Source organism: Atractosteus spatula, chromosome 22 (genome assembly GCF_055471065.1).
Source record: "Atractosteus spatula isolate fAtrSpa1 chromosome 22, fAtrSpa1.hap1, whole genome shotgun sequence".
Lineage (NCBI taxonomy): Eukaryota > Metazoa > Chordata > Actinopteri > Semionotiformes > Lepisosteidae > Atractosteus > Atractosteus spatula.
In genome coordinates, this window is record NC_142727.1 from 8409092 (window position 1) to 8425372 (window position 16281).

Sequence of the window (16281 nt, forward strand, 5' to 3'; positions counted from 1 at the left end):
GCTTTCAAACCAAATCCGACTCGATAAGTCACAATGCACGGTGTGCAGCAAACCCCCCCCCCCCCCACAGATTTAAACCGTAAATTAATAATGCATTTCTGATACTTTTCCCGGGAAGCCTGCCTGATGATGAGAGGAAAGCAGAAAATCGCCTGAGTGAGCCACATCTAAGGAGAATCAGAGAACGGCTCTTCATGAGACAGCTAGTGAAACTCACACAAGTTTTCGTTTATTTTAAAGACACCTAGGCATATAACTAAAGACACTCTATGAAACCAATTAAAGAAAGCACATACCAGAGATGTGCAGCAGACAAAGATGAAGGCTTGTGTATTGCGAGAGGCCATACCCTAGTCTCCTGCCATCTCTTAATAAAGTGTCAGTTTAGGAAATTTTACCACCTAACACAAAACCGAAAAACTCACACTGTAACCTCCAGTACATACAGTAATATATGTGCTGTTTATGAGACCCCACGATAATCTCTAAGACAGTAGTGTTTAATTCCAGGGATGGCACTGAGAATGCGTTATTGTCTCACCTGCTTTTCTGCTGACCGAACTCATTGAGAGGTAGACTGACAGAGGAAAAAAAAAAACTTTTAACTGCTAATGCACAACAATGATTTCTTGGAAGGAAGGTAAATGCACTCCTGGTTCAGTCTGCTGATGTAGCTAAAACAAGAGGACTTCCTGGATATCGGTAGGGTGCACCGGCAGTGTTAGAATGACAGAGGATACAAAGATAAAAGAGAACCAATAATTTGGCACATACCCCCCTTCCTGATTTGATTTCCTCTACCGTTGTACACTTTTGACACTGAATGTTTTCAGGTCTTCAACCAAAATCTAATATTAGATAAAGAGAACCCGAGTGAACAAATAACACACTTACAGTATTTCATTAATTTAATGAACAAAGTTATCCACCAACTGGCACGGTGTAACTGTAATTGCCCCCCAGTTAAATCAACCCAATTAAAGGCATAATTTGAACACAATTTGATTACAGCCAGCCCTGCTCAATTTAAACCTCACTTACTGTATTCTGACCCTTACCATAAAGTTGCCAGCACAAAGACTCAACAAGCACATTATGCCACGATCAAAGGAAATTCCTGGAGATCAGAAAAAAAGCCATTTCTAAGGCTCTGGGACTCCACCAAACCACAGTGAGAGGCATCATCTGCAAATGGAGAACACTTGGAACAGTAGTGAATCTTCCCAGGAGTGGCCGGCCTGCCACAATTTCTCCAAGGGCGCAGCGTAAAATCATCCAGGAAGTCACAAAGGATCCTAAAAAAACATCCAAAGATCTGCAGGCATCTCTTGCCTCAGCTAAGGGCAGTGTTCATGACTCCACCATCAGAAAGAGACTTGGCAAAAATGGGCTTCATGGGAGAGTAGCAAGGTGGAAACTACTGCTAACCAAGAAGAACAAGAATGCTTGTCTCACTTGCCAAGAAAAACCAGGATAATCCCCAAGCCTTCTGGGAGAATGTTCTATGGACAGATGAGTTGAAAGTGGAACTTTTTGGACAACATGGGTCCCATTATGTCTGCCGTAAAGCAAACACAGCACTCCATAGTAAGGACATCATACCAACAGTCAGACATGGTGGCGGTAGTGTGATGGTGTGGGGATGCTTTGCTGCCTCAGGACCTGGACGACTTGCCATAATTGAAGACACCATGAATTCTGCTCTGTATTAGAAAATTGTTAAGGAGAATGTCCGGCCATCTGTCCGTGAGCTGAAGCTGAAGTGTAGTTGGGTCATGCAGCAAGACACTGATCCACAACACAAAAGCAAGTCCACATCAGAATGGCTGAAAAGAAGCAAAATTAAAGTTTTGGAGTGGCCTAGTCCAAGTCCAGACCTAAACCCAATAGAGATGCTGTGGCAGGACCTGAAACGAGCAGTTTATGCTGGAAAACCTGCACATGCTTCTGAATTCAAGCAGTTCTGTGCGGAAGAGTGGGCTACAATTCCTCCACAGCGATGTGAAAGACTGATATTGAATTATAGGAAGCGCTTGGTCGCCGTCATTGCAGCTACTGCAGCTAAAGGTGGCACAACCAGTTCTTACAATTACTTTTTCACACAGGGGATATGGGTGTTGGATAACTTTGTTTATTGAATAAATGAAATCATAATAAAAGTGTTTTTTGTTCACTCAGGTTCCCTTTATCTAATATCAGATTTTGTCTAAAGATCTGAAAACATTCGGCGTGACAAATATGCAATAACGGAGGAAATCGGGAGGAAATCAAATACTTTTTCACGGCACTGTAGGAACATAATGTTCACGATCGGAAAGGAGGTCACTCAGCCCAGCTTGTGTAGTGTTTAGTAGCCCATTGATCAAGGATCACGCCCAGCTGTTTCTGGAAAAATGCCAGGTTACTGGCTTTGACAACGTTGCTGGGTAGCCTGCTCTAGACTTCCACAACTCTTTATGTAAGGATGTTAGGAGTTTTAAATGACGCCATCTGAAATAAATCCTAGTTGGTGAACAAGTGGATTATGAACAGATAACACAATTGTGTATTGGGGCTGGTTACATAGGTCACTAGGCTAACTTACATATTATAATTTCCCACTGGGAGATTGTGTTTCCTCTCCACCACATGGCCAGCGGTTGTTAAATTGTCTACTGTTGTGTTGTTCTGCCAAGCAGTCTGGGGTAAGCAGCTGGAAGGGCAATATACAGTGCCTTGCGAAAGTATTCGGCCCCCTTGAACTTTTCAACCTTTTGCCACATTTCAGGCTTCAAACATAAAGATATAAATTTTTTATTTTATGTGAAGAATCACCAACAAGTGGGATACAATTGTGAAGTGGAACGAAATCTATTGGATTTTTGAAACTTTTTTAACTAATAAAAAAATGAAAAGTGGGGCGTGCAAAAGTATTCGGCCCCCTTGCATTAATACTTTGTAGAGCCACCTTTTGCTGCGATTACAGCTGCAAGTCGCTTGGGGTATGTCTCTATCAGTTTTGCACATCGAGAGACTGAAATTCTTGCCCATTCTTCCTTGCAAAACAGCTCGAGCTCAGTGAGGTTGGATGGAGAGCGTTTGTGAACAGCAGTTTTCAGCTCTTTCCACAGATTCTCGATTGGATTCAGGTCTGGACTTTGACTTGGCCATTCAAACACCTGGATACGTTTATTTGTGAACCATTCCTTTGTAGATTTTGCTGTATGTTTGGGATCATTGTCTTGTTGGAAGATAAATCTCCGTCCCAGTTTCAGGTCTTTTGCAGACTCCAACAGGTTTTCATCCAGAATGGTCCTGTATTTGGCTGCATCCATCTTCCCCTCAATTTTAACCATCTTCCCTATCCCTGCTGAAGAAAAGCAGGCCCAAACCATGATGCTGCCACCACCATGTTTGACAGTGGGGATGGTGTGTTGAGGGTGATGAGCTGTGTTGCTTTTACGCCAAACATATCGTTTTGCATTGTGGCCAAAAAGTTCGATTTTGGTTTCATCTGACCAGAGCACCTTCTTCCACATGTTTGGGGTGTCTCCCAGGTGGCTTGTGGCAAACTTTAGACGAGACTTTTTATGGATATCTTTGAGAAATGGCTTTCTTCTTGCCACTCTTCCATAAAGGCCAGATTTGTGCAGTGTAAGACTGATTGTTGTCCTATGGACAGACTCTCCCACCTCAGCTGTAGTTCTCTGCAGTTCATCCAGAGTGATCATGGGCCTCTTGGCTGCATCTCTGATCAGTCTTCTCCTTGTCTGAGCTGAAAGTTTAGAGGGACGGCCAGGTCTTGGTAGATTTGCAGTGGTCTGATACTCCTTCCATTTCAAGATGATCGCTTGCACAGTGCTCCTTGGGATGTTTGAAGCTTGGGAAATCTTTTTGTATCCAAATCCGGCTTTAAACTTCTCCACAACAGTATTACGGACCTGCCTGGTGTGTTCCTTGGTCTTCATGATGCTCTCTGCACTTTCAACAGAACCTTGAGACTATCACAGAGCAGGTGCATTTATACAGAGACTTGATTACACACAGGTGGATTCTATTTATCACCATCAGTCATTTAGGACAACATTGGATCATTCAGAGATCCTCGCTGAACTTCAGGAGTGAGTTTGCTGCACTGAAAGTAAAGGGGCCGAATAATTTTGCACGCCCCACTTTTCATTTTTTTATTAGTTAAAAAAGTTTCAAAAATCCAATAGATTTCGTTCCACTTCACAATTGTGTCCCACTTGTTGGTGATTCTTCACATAAAATAAAAAATTTATATCTTTATGTTTGAAGCCTGAAATGTGGCAAAAGGTTGAAAAGTTCAAGGGGGCCGAATACTTTCGCAAGGCACTGTAGTTCATAAAAGACGGGTTTTCAATCCGAGAAGCTTGTTAGAGTATCATTTACCTCTGCCTCGGGTTTGCTTACTGTCATCTTATCAAAAGAAACACTCAGTGGCTAAATTCATACATTTTATTATAAAACACTTTCAAAGCTCATTTCAGTGAAGTGAATTCTATTCCTTTGTGGACCCTCTAGTCCACATAGAAGATTCTCCCGGGGTTTCATGGAAAGAACCTCCCCTCCAATTCCATACACATTCCCTGTTGCGACACCAGGACTTTATTCCAGCCAGAATGTACAGTATATAACCAGCCGCACTGCATCTGTAGGAGATGAATGAACCTCAGAGATGACAGGGTCATTGCTCCCTTTGTTGTATTATGCATGTCAAGGGTATGATGCACCTACAATCCTAGCATGCTTGTGATCGCAGACATGGCGCGCGAGGAGCTGCTAGCCCTGTTGCGCAGCTGCAGCTGTGGAGACCCTGTGCACGAGCAGAGGGTTAGGAGCACTCCTGCTTCACACCCTCCTGCATTTCTCTTCCCATTTATAATAATAATAATAATAATAATTGCTTACACTTATATAGCGCTTTTCTGGACACTCCACTCAAAGCGCTTTACAGGTAATGGGGACTCCCCTCCGCCACCACCAGTGTGCAGCCCCACCTGGATGATGCAACGGCAGCCATAGTGCGCCAGAACGCTCACCACACACCAGCTATCAGTGGGGAGGAGAGCAGAGTGATGAAGCCAATTCATAGATGGGGATTATTAGGAGGCCATGATTGGTAAGGGCCAATGGGAAATTTGGCCAGGACGCCGGGGTTACACCCCTACTCTTTTCGAGAAACGCCCTGGGATTTTTAGTGAACACAGAGAGTCAGGACCTCGGTTTTACGTCTCATCCAAAGGATTACTCGATTGGCTCTGCTGCCCCCCGTGCAAGACGGTGAAAAGAGGGTGAATTCAGAGCCTGCTGCTGGGTGCTTGCGCGGCCTGTTCACGTCAGGGCGCCAGGCGAGGCCGTGTTCGGGCCGGGGGGGGGAGCCCGCGGGTCCTGGAGAGGGCAGGGGTACGAGCGGCCGGCGGCCGGCGGGGCCTCACCTTGGAGTTCTTGGCGCTGCTGCGGGCCGACTGCACCGAGTAGGTGCGCTGGACGCCCTGCTCGGGGGTGGAAGGGGACTTGTCCGAGGAGTGGTCCGAGCCCTTCTCCACCATGTTCTCGCCCTCCACGTTCTGGGGGGTCGGCGACCGCGAGCGTTTGCGCAGGATGGGCGAGCAGGCAGGCGTGCTCCGGTTCGAGTTACTGGCAGTGCTGGAGACAGAGGGGGAGAGACGGGGAGAGGGGTTAACTCACCTCGCACACCCAAACCTCACCGCGCCGGCACAAGCATTCGAGTTCTGCGGCAGCTCCTTTAACTCTTCTTTCCTACGCACCGGGGCTGTGGAGCTGCAGGCAGCGAAACTCAGGACTTATCACTTTCAATTGCCAAAACAAATTGAAAACAGAACACGCAGAGCACCTGCAAATTCGTTTTCTGCCCCTCTTGAACAAAGCTACAGTATTTAAGAGCGGTTTAGCCTTGATTTACTTCTCTTGAGCTCATAATCATGTCGGAGTTGGAGCCAGTTCCCATGTTATAAATAGGTTCAACTTAGAAAAAATTACAACTCCAAAACAATTCAAAATTAAATACGTAAACACATTTCTTAGCAACAAGGAACCCGGAAAACAACAGAGCACAATAAAGGAACTCTGATGCCCACCATCACAGATGAAATCCTTAAAAGGTTTAACAGTGGATTTGCAATACAGTGTTTCAATTCAGTTCAAACTTTATTGTCCCCTGGGGGAAATTTGTTTTAAGGCACAGTCAAACACAACACAATGACAAATAAATATCACCAAAACGGAAGAGAATACAGTAGTGTTACAGGAGATAAGAAACAAGAGACATGGTAGTTACTTTGCATTGTTTAAGAATGTAATTCCAGTGGGAATGAAAGATTTGAAGCTATATTCAGTTAGCTAATAGGCACAGCGTCAAACTGCAGGCCTTTTGGTGGTGGAAGGAAAACAGAACATCCAGAGAAAACACGTGTGTACAGAGTGAGAACATGCAAACGCCATGCAGATGGTACATCAAACCCCAGAGACAAGAACTGGGAGGCAGCAGTGCTGCTGTAGCTGCCACACCTCCCACAGCCAGCCAGAACACTTTGACAGCTTCTGTTTTACACGCAGTAATCCCTCCCTATATGAGCAACTGCTGTACGAGGTTTGTACGCAATGTAGTGATTTCTTTGTGTTCATTTAACAAGCAGATTTTCACTCTAACGAGCTGGGCTCTCTAAAGAACTGCAGAGATCCTTCTTTTCTCATCTTCTCGTTAATTTATTTTTGTTTAGGACAGTTTTATTGTTTTCCTACCTATTGTTTATGCATCGGCTAATGACTTTAAGCAAGTTGCTTGAATAATTAACCAGGAATGTTTTCACCTTACAAGTATATTTTAGGAAAGATTTAAGCTTGAAAAATGAAGAATTACTGTATATTGCTAGTTTAGATTGAATCATGATCTTTTCAGAAGCATGTTTTAGACATCAATGTGAGAGAAAAAAGTATCACAAGAAAGCAAGACTCTTTGTTATCAAGTTACATCAAGCTTTCATCTGACTGAGCCAATGTTTTATTATAATCATACATTAAAACAAAGCCTAAATCCAAAACTCTGGTAACGACCCATTTTTCATCCACGGCTTTGCACAAACTGTAAAAGAAAGAAGCCTTTAAAAACATCCCCACTCTGTATGAGACTGAAAAGTCGCCTGTCACTACTGCACTTGGTGAGAGTGGGCCTGTCAGCTCTACACTGGGGGAAGAGGTTTCCATGGTAACAGATGGCTTTCAGGCCTGTACGCACAGGACGACATTAATGGGCGTTGTTTATAACATACATTTAATAAAAGTACTTAAAAGCACTCTTTAAATTTCTGAAAACGGGTTGTTCACTTCATTCCTTGTTCTCTGAAAAATTGTTAATGGAAAATCCATACTTCTTTGACAGCACAGAAAAAAACTATTTCATTTTTTTTAAGACGTCCCTGTTCGACCAGTTTAATGCGCGATTTGGTAGCAGTGTTTTCAGCAGCTTCAGGACCAGCAGTGGGTCAAGACAAAGCCCACTGACTCATTCTGGGCCTTGTTCCAGTGACCCTGTACTCTGTGAACTCCTTGGGAGCTGCCATAGTGACAGAGGACAAGATGGTCAGAGTGGAGGATGCTATACGCTATACATGACATACAGAGTGTCTGTCTGCCAACAGGTTGGTTTGGGAAACAGTCAGTGGTCCCGGAGTGAACAGGTTGTGGTCATGGATCTTGGGGCTATTGTTCTGCTCAAGGATAGACTTCCGCTTTTATACAGTACATCTTTACTCAAACATGTTTGACAACGGTTTTTCCCCAACTTTCCCAAACTGGCAGTGTTCTCTGCTTTTTAAGCACTCTGATTCAGAATTCACCGAGTGTGGTTTTCAGTAGTTTCTAGTGCCACAGCTGAGATGTAACCACAGGAGTCTTAAAATAAGACGCTTGGAGGCCAACGTCCCGCTTTCTCCGAAGACGAGCTGTCCTCTTCCAGTCTCTCCGAGGGAGCGAGACCGGTTCAGCATGACACGGGCCCAGCACTGGGCTCCTCTCTCTCCTCTGGACCCGACCTTTCCTCACGCACTGCACGTCGGGTCCTTTTCATTATTCCTTCACGCAGCTCACATGCATCGGGCTCACGAGCTGGATTCCGAGCTGCTCTGCAACTTTCTGAGGTCCCCAGCACACGCACCAAGGTCAACCTCCAAAAGGAGAGGCCTCCCGAGACCGGGAGCTCTTTAAGGGTAAATGAGTGGATGAGTACTGCACTGCCAAGGAAGAGAACAAAAAAAAAAATAGCTGGGAAAGCTGAGAAAACAAACCCGTCCAGTGATTACATACTCATGTATTGTATTGTACGGAAAGGTAATAAACTGAGTTTGGAAACCTCTTCCTAAATGAGAAAACAAAATAAAAGGCCCCTTTTGCTTTTCCAAAAAGCCATCTGCGCTCTTTCTCTCCTCTCCTCTTGCACGTGCCCCCTGTCATCCCCTTTTATGTGATTAAATGTGAAGTGTGTTTGGATTTGATGTGCTGCCGCTGATCTGTGAAGAAAACAAACAGACGAGCAGAAGGAGTCGGCAAGCGAGCAGCTGGCGCGCCGCACCTCACCCGGCCCCCGCAGCGCCCCGCCACCCAGCCTGTCTGCGCCCCCATTCCTGCCGGCCCAGCACCCCCCCCCCCCCGAGAGGGCCCCCCCACACTCCACCCCGGAACACCACTGCCTTCAGGTGCTTCAATCGGACATAATTACTGCAAAGCACACAGCCGGACACAAGACCAATCTGGAAAAACAAACAAGAAGGAAAACAAAGGGAAAAGAGCAAGAGAGAGAGGCACACCGAGGTACAGGAGAAGATAAAGTCCATTTGCTTGCTTCTGAACTGATACGCAATATCACGCGCTCTTGCAATCAGCAGTACAATGTACAAGGAAGTACTTCCTTTAATGGAGTGATTTTAGAGGCTCAGCCTGTAAGGCCTTGTTACTTTAGATGGCATTATACAACACATTACGTCACCAATCCCATTGCTCACCTGGGAGCAACAATGCCACTATAGAATTACACCTGCCCCCCTCCTCCCCACACGGGCGACTTTGAAGCCTGCTGACCGGTTGTCCAAAGAACCACTCCGTTCGGCCCCGACGCCCGCAGGTGTACAGTGTCGACAAGGACAGCAGGCGCTCTTCCGGAGGAGGGTGAGCTCGGCCAGAGCGTTCCAGTTTCCGAGAAACAGGAGGCAGCACGCGTCACGGAGCCCCCACCGACGCCGCTGCAATTAAACGCGTGCCAGGTGGCGTGTGTGTGCAGGCCCGCTGCAGCGGGCAGGATATCCCGACGGGCATCCTAATCGTGCCCACGGCTGCTCAGCATGAGGATGAAGAGCAAAGCAGGAATTTGGAGTGATGCATGACAACGATGACGATAGTTCGCCGAGTTATTTGCAGGTACCAGTGCAGCTGCCACCTATCCTCACCGCAGAACAGTAGAACTGCTGATGACCCCTCCTAGCCAGGTTACCACCTGCTTCATAAACGTCCTTCAGAAAGACAGTACCTGCTAAAACCAGAAACCCTTGGTGTTCGAACATCTCCTTTCTTAACCAGAATCCTTAGTTACAATGTACGCTGTCTGAATGATGTCTATCAGTCCATAAATAAATTGTACGTGAAAATGAACGAGTGTCCAAATCCAGACAGTATCTAAATCAAACCATCAACACAAAGCGCAGACCATATTTAATCATCCTCAATAAAACAGCAAACTACCTTCTATGTCTGTCTACAGTAGTAGTGGTGTGAGGGCAGTGCTATCATTGGCTATTTCAAAGCCCCTCCTCCTCAGGGCAGACTGAGAGGCCAGACTGCTGCTCTCAGTGGAGGCTGAAATACTGGTCACTCTGTTGCATACACACTAACAAGGGCGACGTCTTCAAGTCCTGTTAATGGTCCGAGTGCGTTGATCCTCCAGTCGCACTGACCGAGAGTGGCTGCCACCAGAGACACCTTGACCCAGGCTCTGTACAGGCACACGGCACTGCTCAGCTGGCAGTACAACAAGGTTAGGCGCCGTTCCTCAAGTTCCTCAAGTGTGTCGGAGGAAACTGCAGGTCATGTAGTCACATCCGCATTCCGAGTGAAGCTTCTCAGTGACCGCCCAGGTTTTAATTCAATTCAATTCATTTTTATATAGCACCTTTCACAATGAGGTTGCCCCCAAGGGACTTAACAATGCAAGTAACCATACATGTTGTGAATACAGAACAGAAGACCAGAAGACAACGGAGGAGAGGAACCAAAAACTCCTTAGTAAGGAGAGACAAAACTCTAGGGGTCCAAGGTCAACTGGCTGCCCAACCCCTTTGGGCATGCTAACATTATATAATTAAAAAAGGAAATAAATGAATGAGGGTATTAATCCATCCATCATGTCTTCTGTATGTCAGTACTCCATGCAGATCTCTGTAGACCAGCAAAATCCTCCTAAATGATAGCTATATCCACAATATCCCTCTTGGATCCATTTTAATCACAAAAGCATTAATTACAATGCTTTCTCATATTTTGTAGATTAAATTTATTATGTTAATGTGTGTATTTTTTCTGGCTGGGATGGAGCCGTTATTACAACCTGCTGAAAGAATTCTGTTTTCTGCAAAAGCGATGTATGGACATAAAATACATTTTAAATTTGTCACTTCCACTGACAGCCACTCTATGACCACTGAATACACATTTCAGCACAGCAAACAAAGCAAGATTTATGGCATGTTCCATGATCACAAGCATGGAAACAGTTCCCTAAGTGAGAAACCTACTCTGACCTGAAGTGAAAACAAGAAAATACATGATACTAAAGAGAAATCCAGATATAAATCCAGATAGAGGAAAACACTGCTTCCACAGGAAACAAACTGACAAAGTCAAGGCACTGTTAAAGAATAGCCATGAAAAGAAAAGAGTTCAATTTAACCGACATGTTGTAAAAAACTGCTTTTCCATAATAAGATGGCGTCTCCACCATTAAAGTGGAGGATTAAAGGGTCAAAGACGAACAAGCCATTAACTTCACCTGAGCTTGTAGCTTCCTATGGGCCAGAGTTCCCAGTCAGACATGGAGAACAATACTCAAAAAGCGTGCTTTGTCAAGAAAAGCAATTCTAATGATTATTCTAATGATAAAGACATTCTACAGCAGGAAGCAGGGAGCAGTAAAGACTACTGTGTCTGGACCAAAGCTGTCAGAGCATTTCCCATTTCATAGCTCATGATGATAGCTCATGATTTATCGTCATTAAACCCAAAGCACAGCTTTTGTAATGAACAGTTTATTTATATTTTGTACAATTTCCATCACTGGTTTATTGCTATTTCATGAATCACTACTAAACCAAATACTTGCTACAGGGAAATTCACTGAGAATCAATGAACAATTCCTGATTTTTACCAGGACAGTGGGGGCACTGCATTTTGTGTGGAAGTCCAGGATCTAGGACACCAAGGGTGGAAATCCTCTAACATGCACTCTATCAAATACTATACACAATATCTGCGTGAAATGTTTCAATGTTATTCTGTAAAAGTCTCATTTTGAGATTTTTTTTTTAACAACACAGAGCGCAATCAGTCATTCTTTTAAGCTTATGTCTTTGGAGTTCTTGACTTATAATTTTTCCCTCGCAAGGAAGACACTCTGCTGACGAGCGCGAAATGCCCACTGGTAAAATGTGCCTTGTCAGACGTGTCCCACCGGGACACGGGGTCCAACAGGGAGAAGGCACAGATCTGGGCAACGGGAGGTGGACATGGGCCAGCGTCCCTGCTGGACAGTGTCCGTCTCCCCCTTCGTCACAGGGTGGCACAAGCTGCGCGCACGGCACAGAAGTAGTAGAGTAGATCACAGCACGAGGGAAGCAAGTTCTGCAGAAGTGTTTCAGCACACCGATGCAAGGAACGGGTCTCTCGCCGTACGGAGGAGGACCCTCGGCCTGGAGACCAGAGCTGTCCTGCCTGGAAAGGATCTGTGCCCTGAACCTCGGTCACTTCTCTACCGCTGTCACCCGGAAGTTCACAGGAGGAGGACTGGCCTTTCTTAAAATCTGCAAGACGGACCCAACCTCCGGTCGTGTGTTGTACACTACGGACCCGAAGTGCCACTGAAAGACATATGAGGTGCGAAAACTTTGGAAGCACAGGACTGTCTAACTTTGGTGCTCCTCTCGGGTGATTTCGGTACACGCTCTGAAATGTTTTTTTTTCGCTGGCGCTAGGACATTTTCCCTGAAACACAAGCGGGAGGAAAAAGCCGAAACAGCGGCACAGATGAGACCAGACTGTGCTCCAACAGCCGCACATGAGTCTTCTGGAGTCAACAGTAACACAGAACCACAGGGTAAGGATACCTGCTGATAAACCTGACTCCATGACTACATTACTGTACATACTCACAGGGGATGGTTCTTCACTGCTATAGATGCAACCCTTTTCTTAATACCAAAAGAGCAGTAACTTGCCCTCGGTGAATGTTCACCAATCTGATTTTTGACTAGGACTAACTGACATTACTTAGAATGTCCCAGACTACACCGCAGTGCCTGACGACTATATGTACTAAATGAATGCCGGCAGCATCAAAGGAAATAACAATAAAAAAAGGACAAAGCTGTAGGCTGTCTCTTGAGATAAACTATTGAAACCTCCAGCAGGAAGGTGCGATTTAGTACAAACTGTCCCATTGAAAATGCAATGGCTTTTAAACATAACTTTATAAGAAAGTTCACAAAAGTGAAGAGGCCATTTGGACTGTCCAGACCTAACTAATTGATCCAAGGATCTCGTCTGGTCGTTTATTTTTTTTAAAGAAGCCGGGGCTACGGCTTCGACCATGCGGCTGAGTACTTGGATACACACAAGCCTTTGAAAGGCTTTCAAGAAAAATGGATAAGCACACGGTCCTTCACAGTCACAACTGACTCATTGAGAATTTCAGAGGAGACACATTACACCAGCACTTGGGATGACCGTAAGTGAAGGTGCAGTAGCACTTTTCCCGGCAGTATAATAAAACTGTCTGACTAGGCAGTCTCACTACGTTCTGTGCTACCTTTCATTAAAAGGCCACCAATGTCCTTGTCTAACCAGCATCCTCCAGCAGGCTATATCTGTTCCACATGGCGCATTGGCTTCCAGACAACAGCCCAGTGACATCAGGATTCTGGGAAACGAATTCTCTCCTTCACAAAGCGCCGTTCTTATTTTTCACTGTCAGATGTTCTCTACATTGTTTTACAAGAAAAAAAAATGTTTCAAATAATCCCTCAACCCCCAACATCACAAACAGGTGTCTCCTCTTGCTCTGCTGGGGTTTCGCAAAACAATTCTGCAGTGCGGAGATCAACTTGGCTTCTGAATTTGATTTAGAAAAGGGCCCATCCTCTGTTGAGAATGGCTTGCGATTTTAATATCCTAAGTTATAGCAATACAAACACCAAGGGCACTATGGAACAATCTTTGCACAACCATAACAGCCTTTCTTTAAAAAAATATAGTAATTAAAACTGGTAAAAAAAGGAAAGAAAGGTGTGATATGACATTATTATTGTGATTTGTCACAAAGAAAGATATTTCTTGACTAGTCAGGTACAGTGGTCGATTAGAACAGTCAGGGAAAACAGCTTCCTAGGAACCATAAGAAACATGGATCACAACTGTTATGCTTTGCAAAAAAAAGAAAGGCTGGGCTTGGCGATTCATTCATTCCTTTGCAGAAGAATACACGCACCTCACATAATGACACTGGGGGAAAGCAACGAGGTGAAACCCGAAGACAAACGCTGCCTCTGCACTTGCTCACTGACCTGACACACATGCTCTGCGTCTCGGTCAGTGGGCAAGAGGCTTTTCCCTGCTGTAATCTCTCCCAGGTGGAGGCTGTGCTGCGGGAGGGCACATATACAGTAGGTGATTTTCACCACACTGCACGCCGCACGGTCTCTCCCCCAGCAGCCAGCCCCTGGGTCCTCTCTGTGACGCATTCCAAATTCAACCGTTAACCCCAAGCCCCTGCAAAATGCTTTGACTCGGCTCCTAAGGAAGCAAATTAGCAATACTGATTTCCTTTCAGCACCTAAAAGGGGGTGGGATGGGGGAATTACGCTGGGAAGATTAAGCTCGGGATTGTCGGTGTGATCCCCTAATAACCAAGGAGCGTTTTATATCGCCCTGACAACACCTGCTACAAAAAGAAGCAAGAGCCTGGCTTCAAGGCAACAGGCACGCATCTCGGTACAACGCACATGTTCCGATGCTGAAACAATAAAACGACGATCATAAGGCACAAGGCACGAGTGAAGGACCCACAGAATCAGCACGGAGGAGAGCCTACACGCGCACGCCGAAGAGGGGAAAGAGATTCAACAGTACGCCTCAGGAAGCGGACTCACACTAACCTGGTAGCCATGAAGGACTGTACCAAAATGAACAGCTCTTCTGAGCTTCATTCATTCAGCGAGGACTCTGTGAGGACGCCGCACTGACCATGCCCGGCAGGCGGACGCGCGGACGCAGCCCTCTCCAGCGCAATCCGCTACAGGTGTCCGTGCGCCGCGCTGTCACAGAGCAGGGCAGGGGATCCTTCCCCTGCGGATCCTCTCATGACTTCCTATTCCAGCCGCTCTCCCCCCCGAACGCTCCGCTCGCCTGATTCCCTGCCGCGCACTCGCGTCCTCTCCAGCTAAACTGAACCTCTCTCCCTCCCTCCCTCCCTCCCTCCCTCTCCATCACACACGCGCACTCACGCTCACGCCAAGCGAGAGAGAGAGAGAGAGAGAGCTGTTGCTTCGCATAATAGCTTCTGCTTGGTGCAGTGAGCCTGCCGGCTTTTCAATTATTCATGGTTTTCATGAATGGAGGGGCTGACATCACTGCCTTTCGGGTCAGCTTTCCTCTTCAGCCCCCAGCACACACCCCCTGTGCTGACCGCTCAGCCAGTGCTGTGCCTTGTGGGTTCCCTGAATGACCCCTGGCACACGTGATCTTTGCCCGGGTGGTCAGCACTGCCCTTTCAGATGTGTACAATATGCCACATAAGGAGATAAAAACACTTTCTCTTGGGCTCCAGTTTGCTCAGCTGGTCAGTTTGCTCAGCGTTAGTTCCTCTTTAAGCCTTCAGCCAGCCAACTTGAGTTTGTGCTGCGATTAGGACGGAACACCAAATCATTCTAAAATGCTTTCTCAGTACGCTGCAGAGGTTTTGGCTGTTGTTAAACAATGCCTTTCAAAAAATGCTGCACGGGTTGAATTGACATTCAGCCTTCTTAAACTCCCCAAAACTAGGAATCAGGCTGCAGAACCAGGATGATATTCCTGCGCCGTGTGTCCCTTGGTTTAAAAGTACGAAGCCCCACTCCAACCTGTAGTTAAAAATAACTCAAAAAACAAAGCTTTGAAATACATGAGGTTTCTCTCCAGAGTCAATTAAGAAACAGCACACGGTACTGGTTCAACAGCTCTGCAAAGCCCTCTAAATCAACCCATAACTGTTTGAGAAGAAATTGATCCAAAACAGGCCCTTTACGTAAGTGCCTCTTTTAATTAATTTGTAGCACTTGAATTTAAAAGTCTTAAAGAAACGATCTGGGATTACAATTACGTGTAGCACTTGAGAAACTTTAGACATTTTATAAAGAAAGAAATGGATAAAAAAAACCATCATGTTGTACTTATTAGCCCCCAAGGCACATTATTTAGCTAATTCTAGTGTATTCGGGAAATAGCCACTCAGATGTACAGGTCAGTCTGACTACACCAGAAAAATGTAATTGAGTGCACCTTATTGAATCAGCTGTCCTTCACTGCTCATGAAGCCATGATGGGTAATTTTTTTATTACTCTTGATGTCATTTTCCCATCTGCTGCTACTAGTCATTTACATAGAGCCAATCAGTTTGCTGTCTGAACACAAACGCACATACAGTGTCCAGACTTATCAGTTTTCTGGAGGATAAATGTCCTCATCATACTTACAATGCTACTATATGTTGATATAATGTTTTCTTAAAGTAAAATTGTGTAAAACGTAGTCACAGCTAATCCCAGGTAACAAAGCAGAAATAAAAAAAGGTATCTAAGCAAAAAAGCACTGTTTTAACTAGAATCCTCATCATCTGTCTGAAGGTCAGAAATTAACATTCCTGGGAGCACCAGAAGGGGACAGAGAAAAGAGATGTTCCTCCAACACGTCTCCGCCGGGATAGAAACTTTAGGAATGTCTTTGCTAATGCAATACCAGTGGTGCC

At 45.5% G+C, this 16281-nt stretch overlaps 1 protein-coding gene across 1 annotated transcript in view; it reads right to left on the minus strand.

Moving 5' to 3' along the window:
- LOC148816735 (protein Aster-B-like) overlaps positions 1–16281 on the minus strand; it is a 101461-nt gene that overhangs the window by 32451 nt on the left and 52729 nt on the right. Inside the window, exon 5 of the mRNA XM_088939459.1 lies at positions 5439–5649. Coding sequence (XP_088795585.1) covers positions 5439–5649 — 211 coding nt within the window. The remainder of the gene's footprint in view (positions 1–5438; positions 5650–16281) is intronic.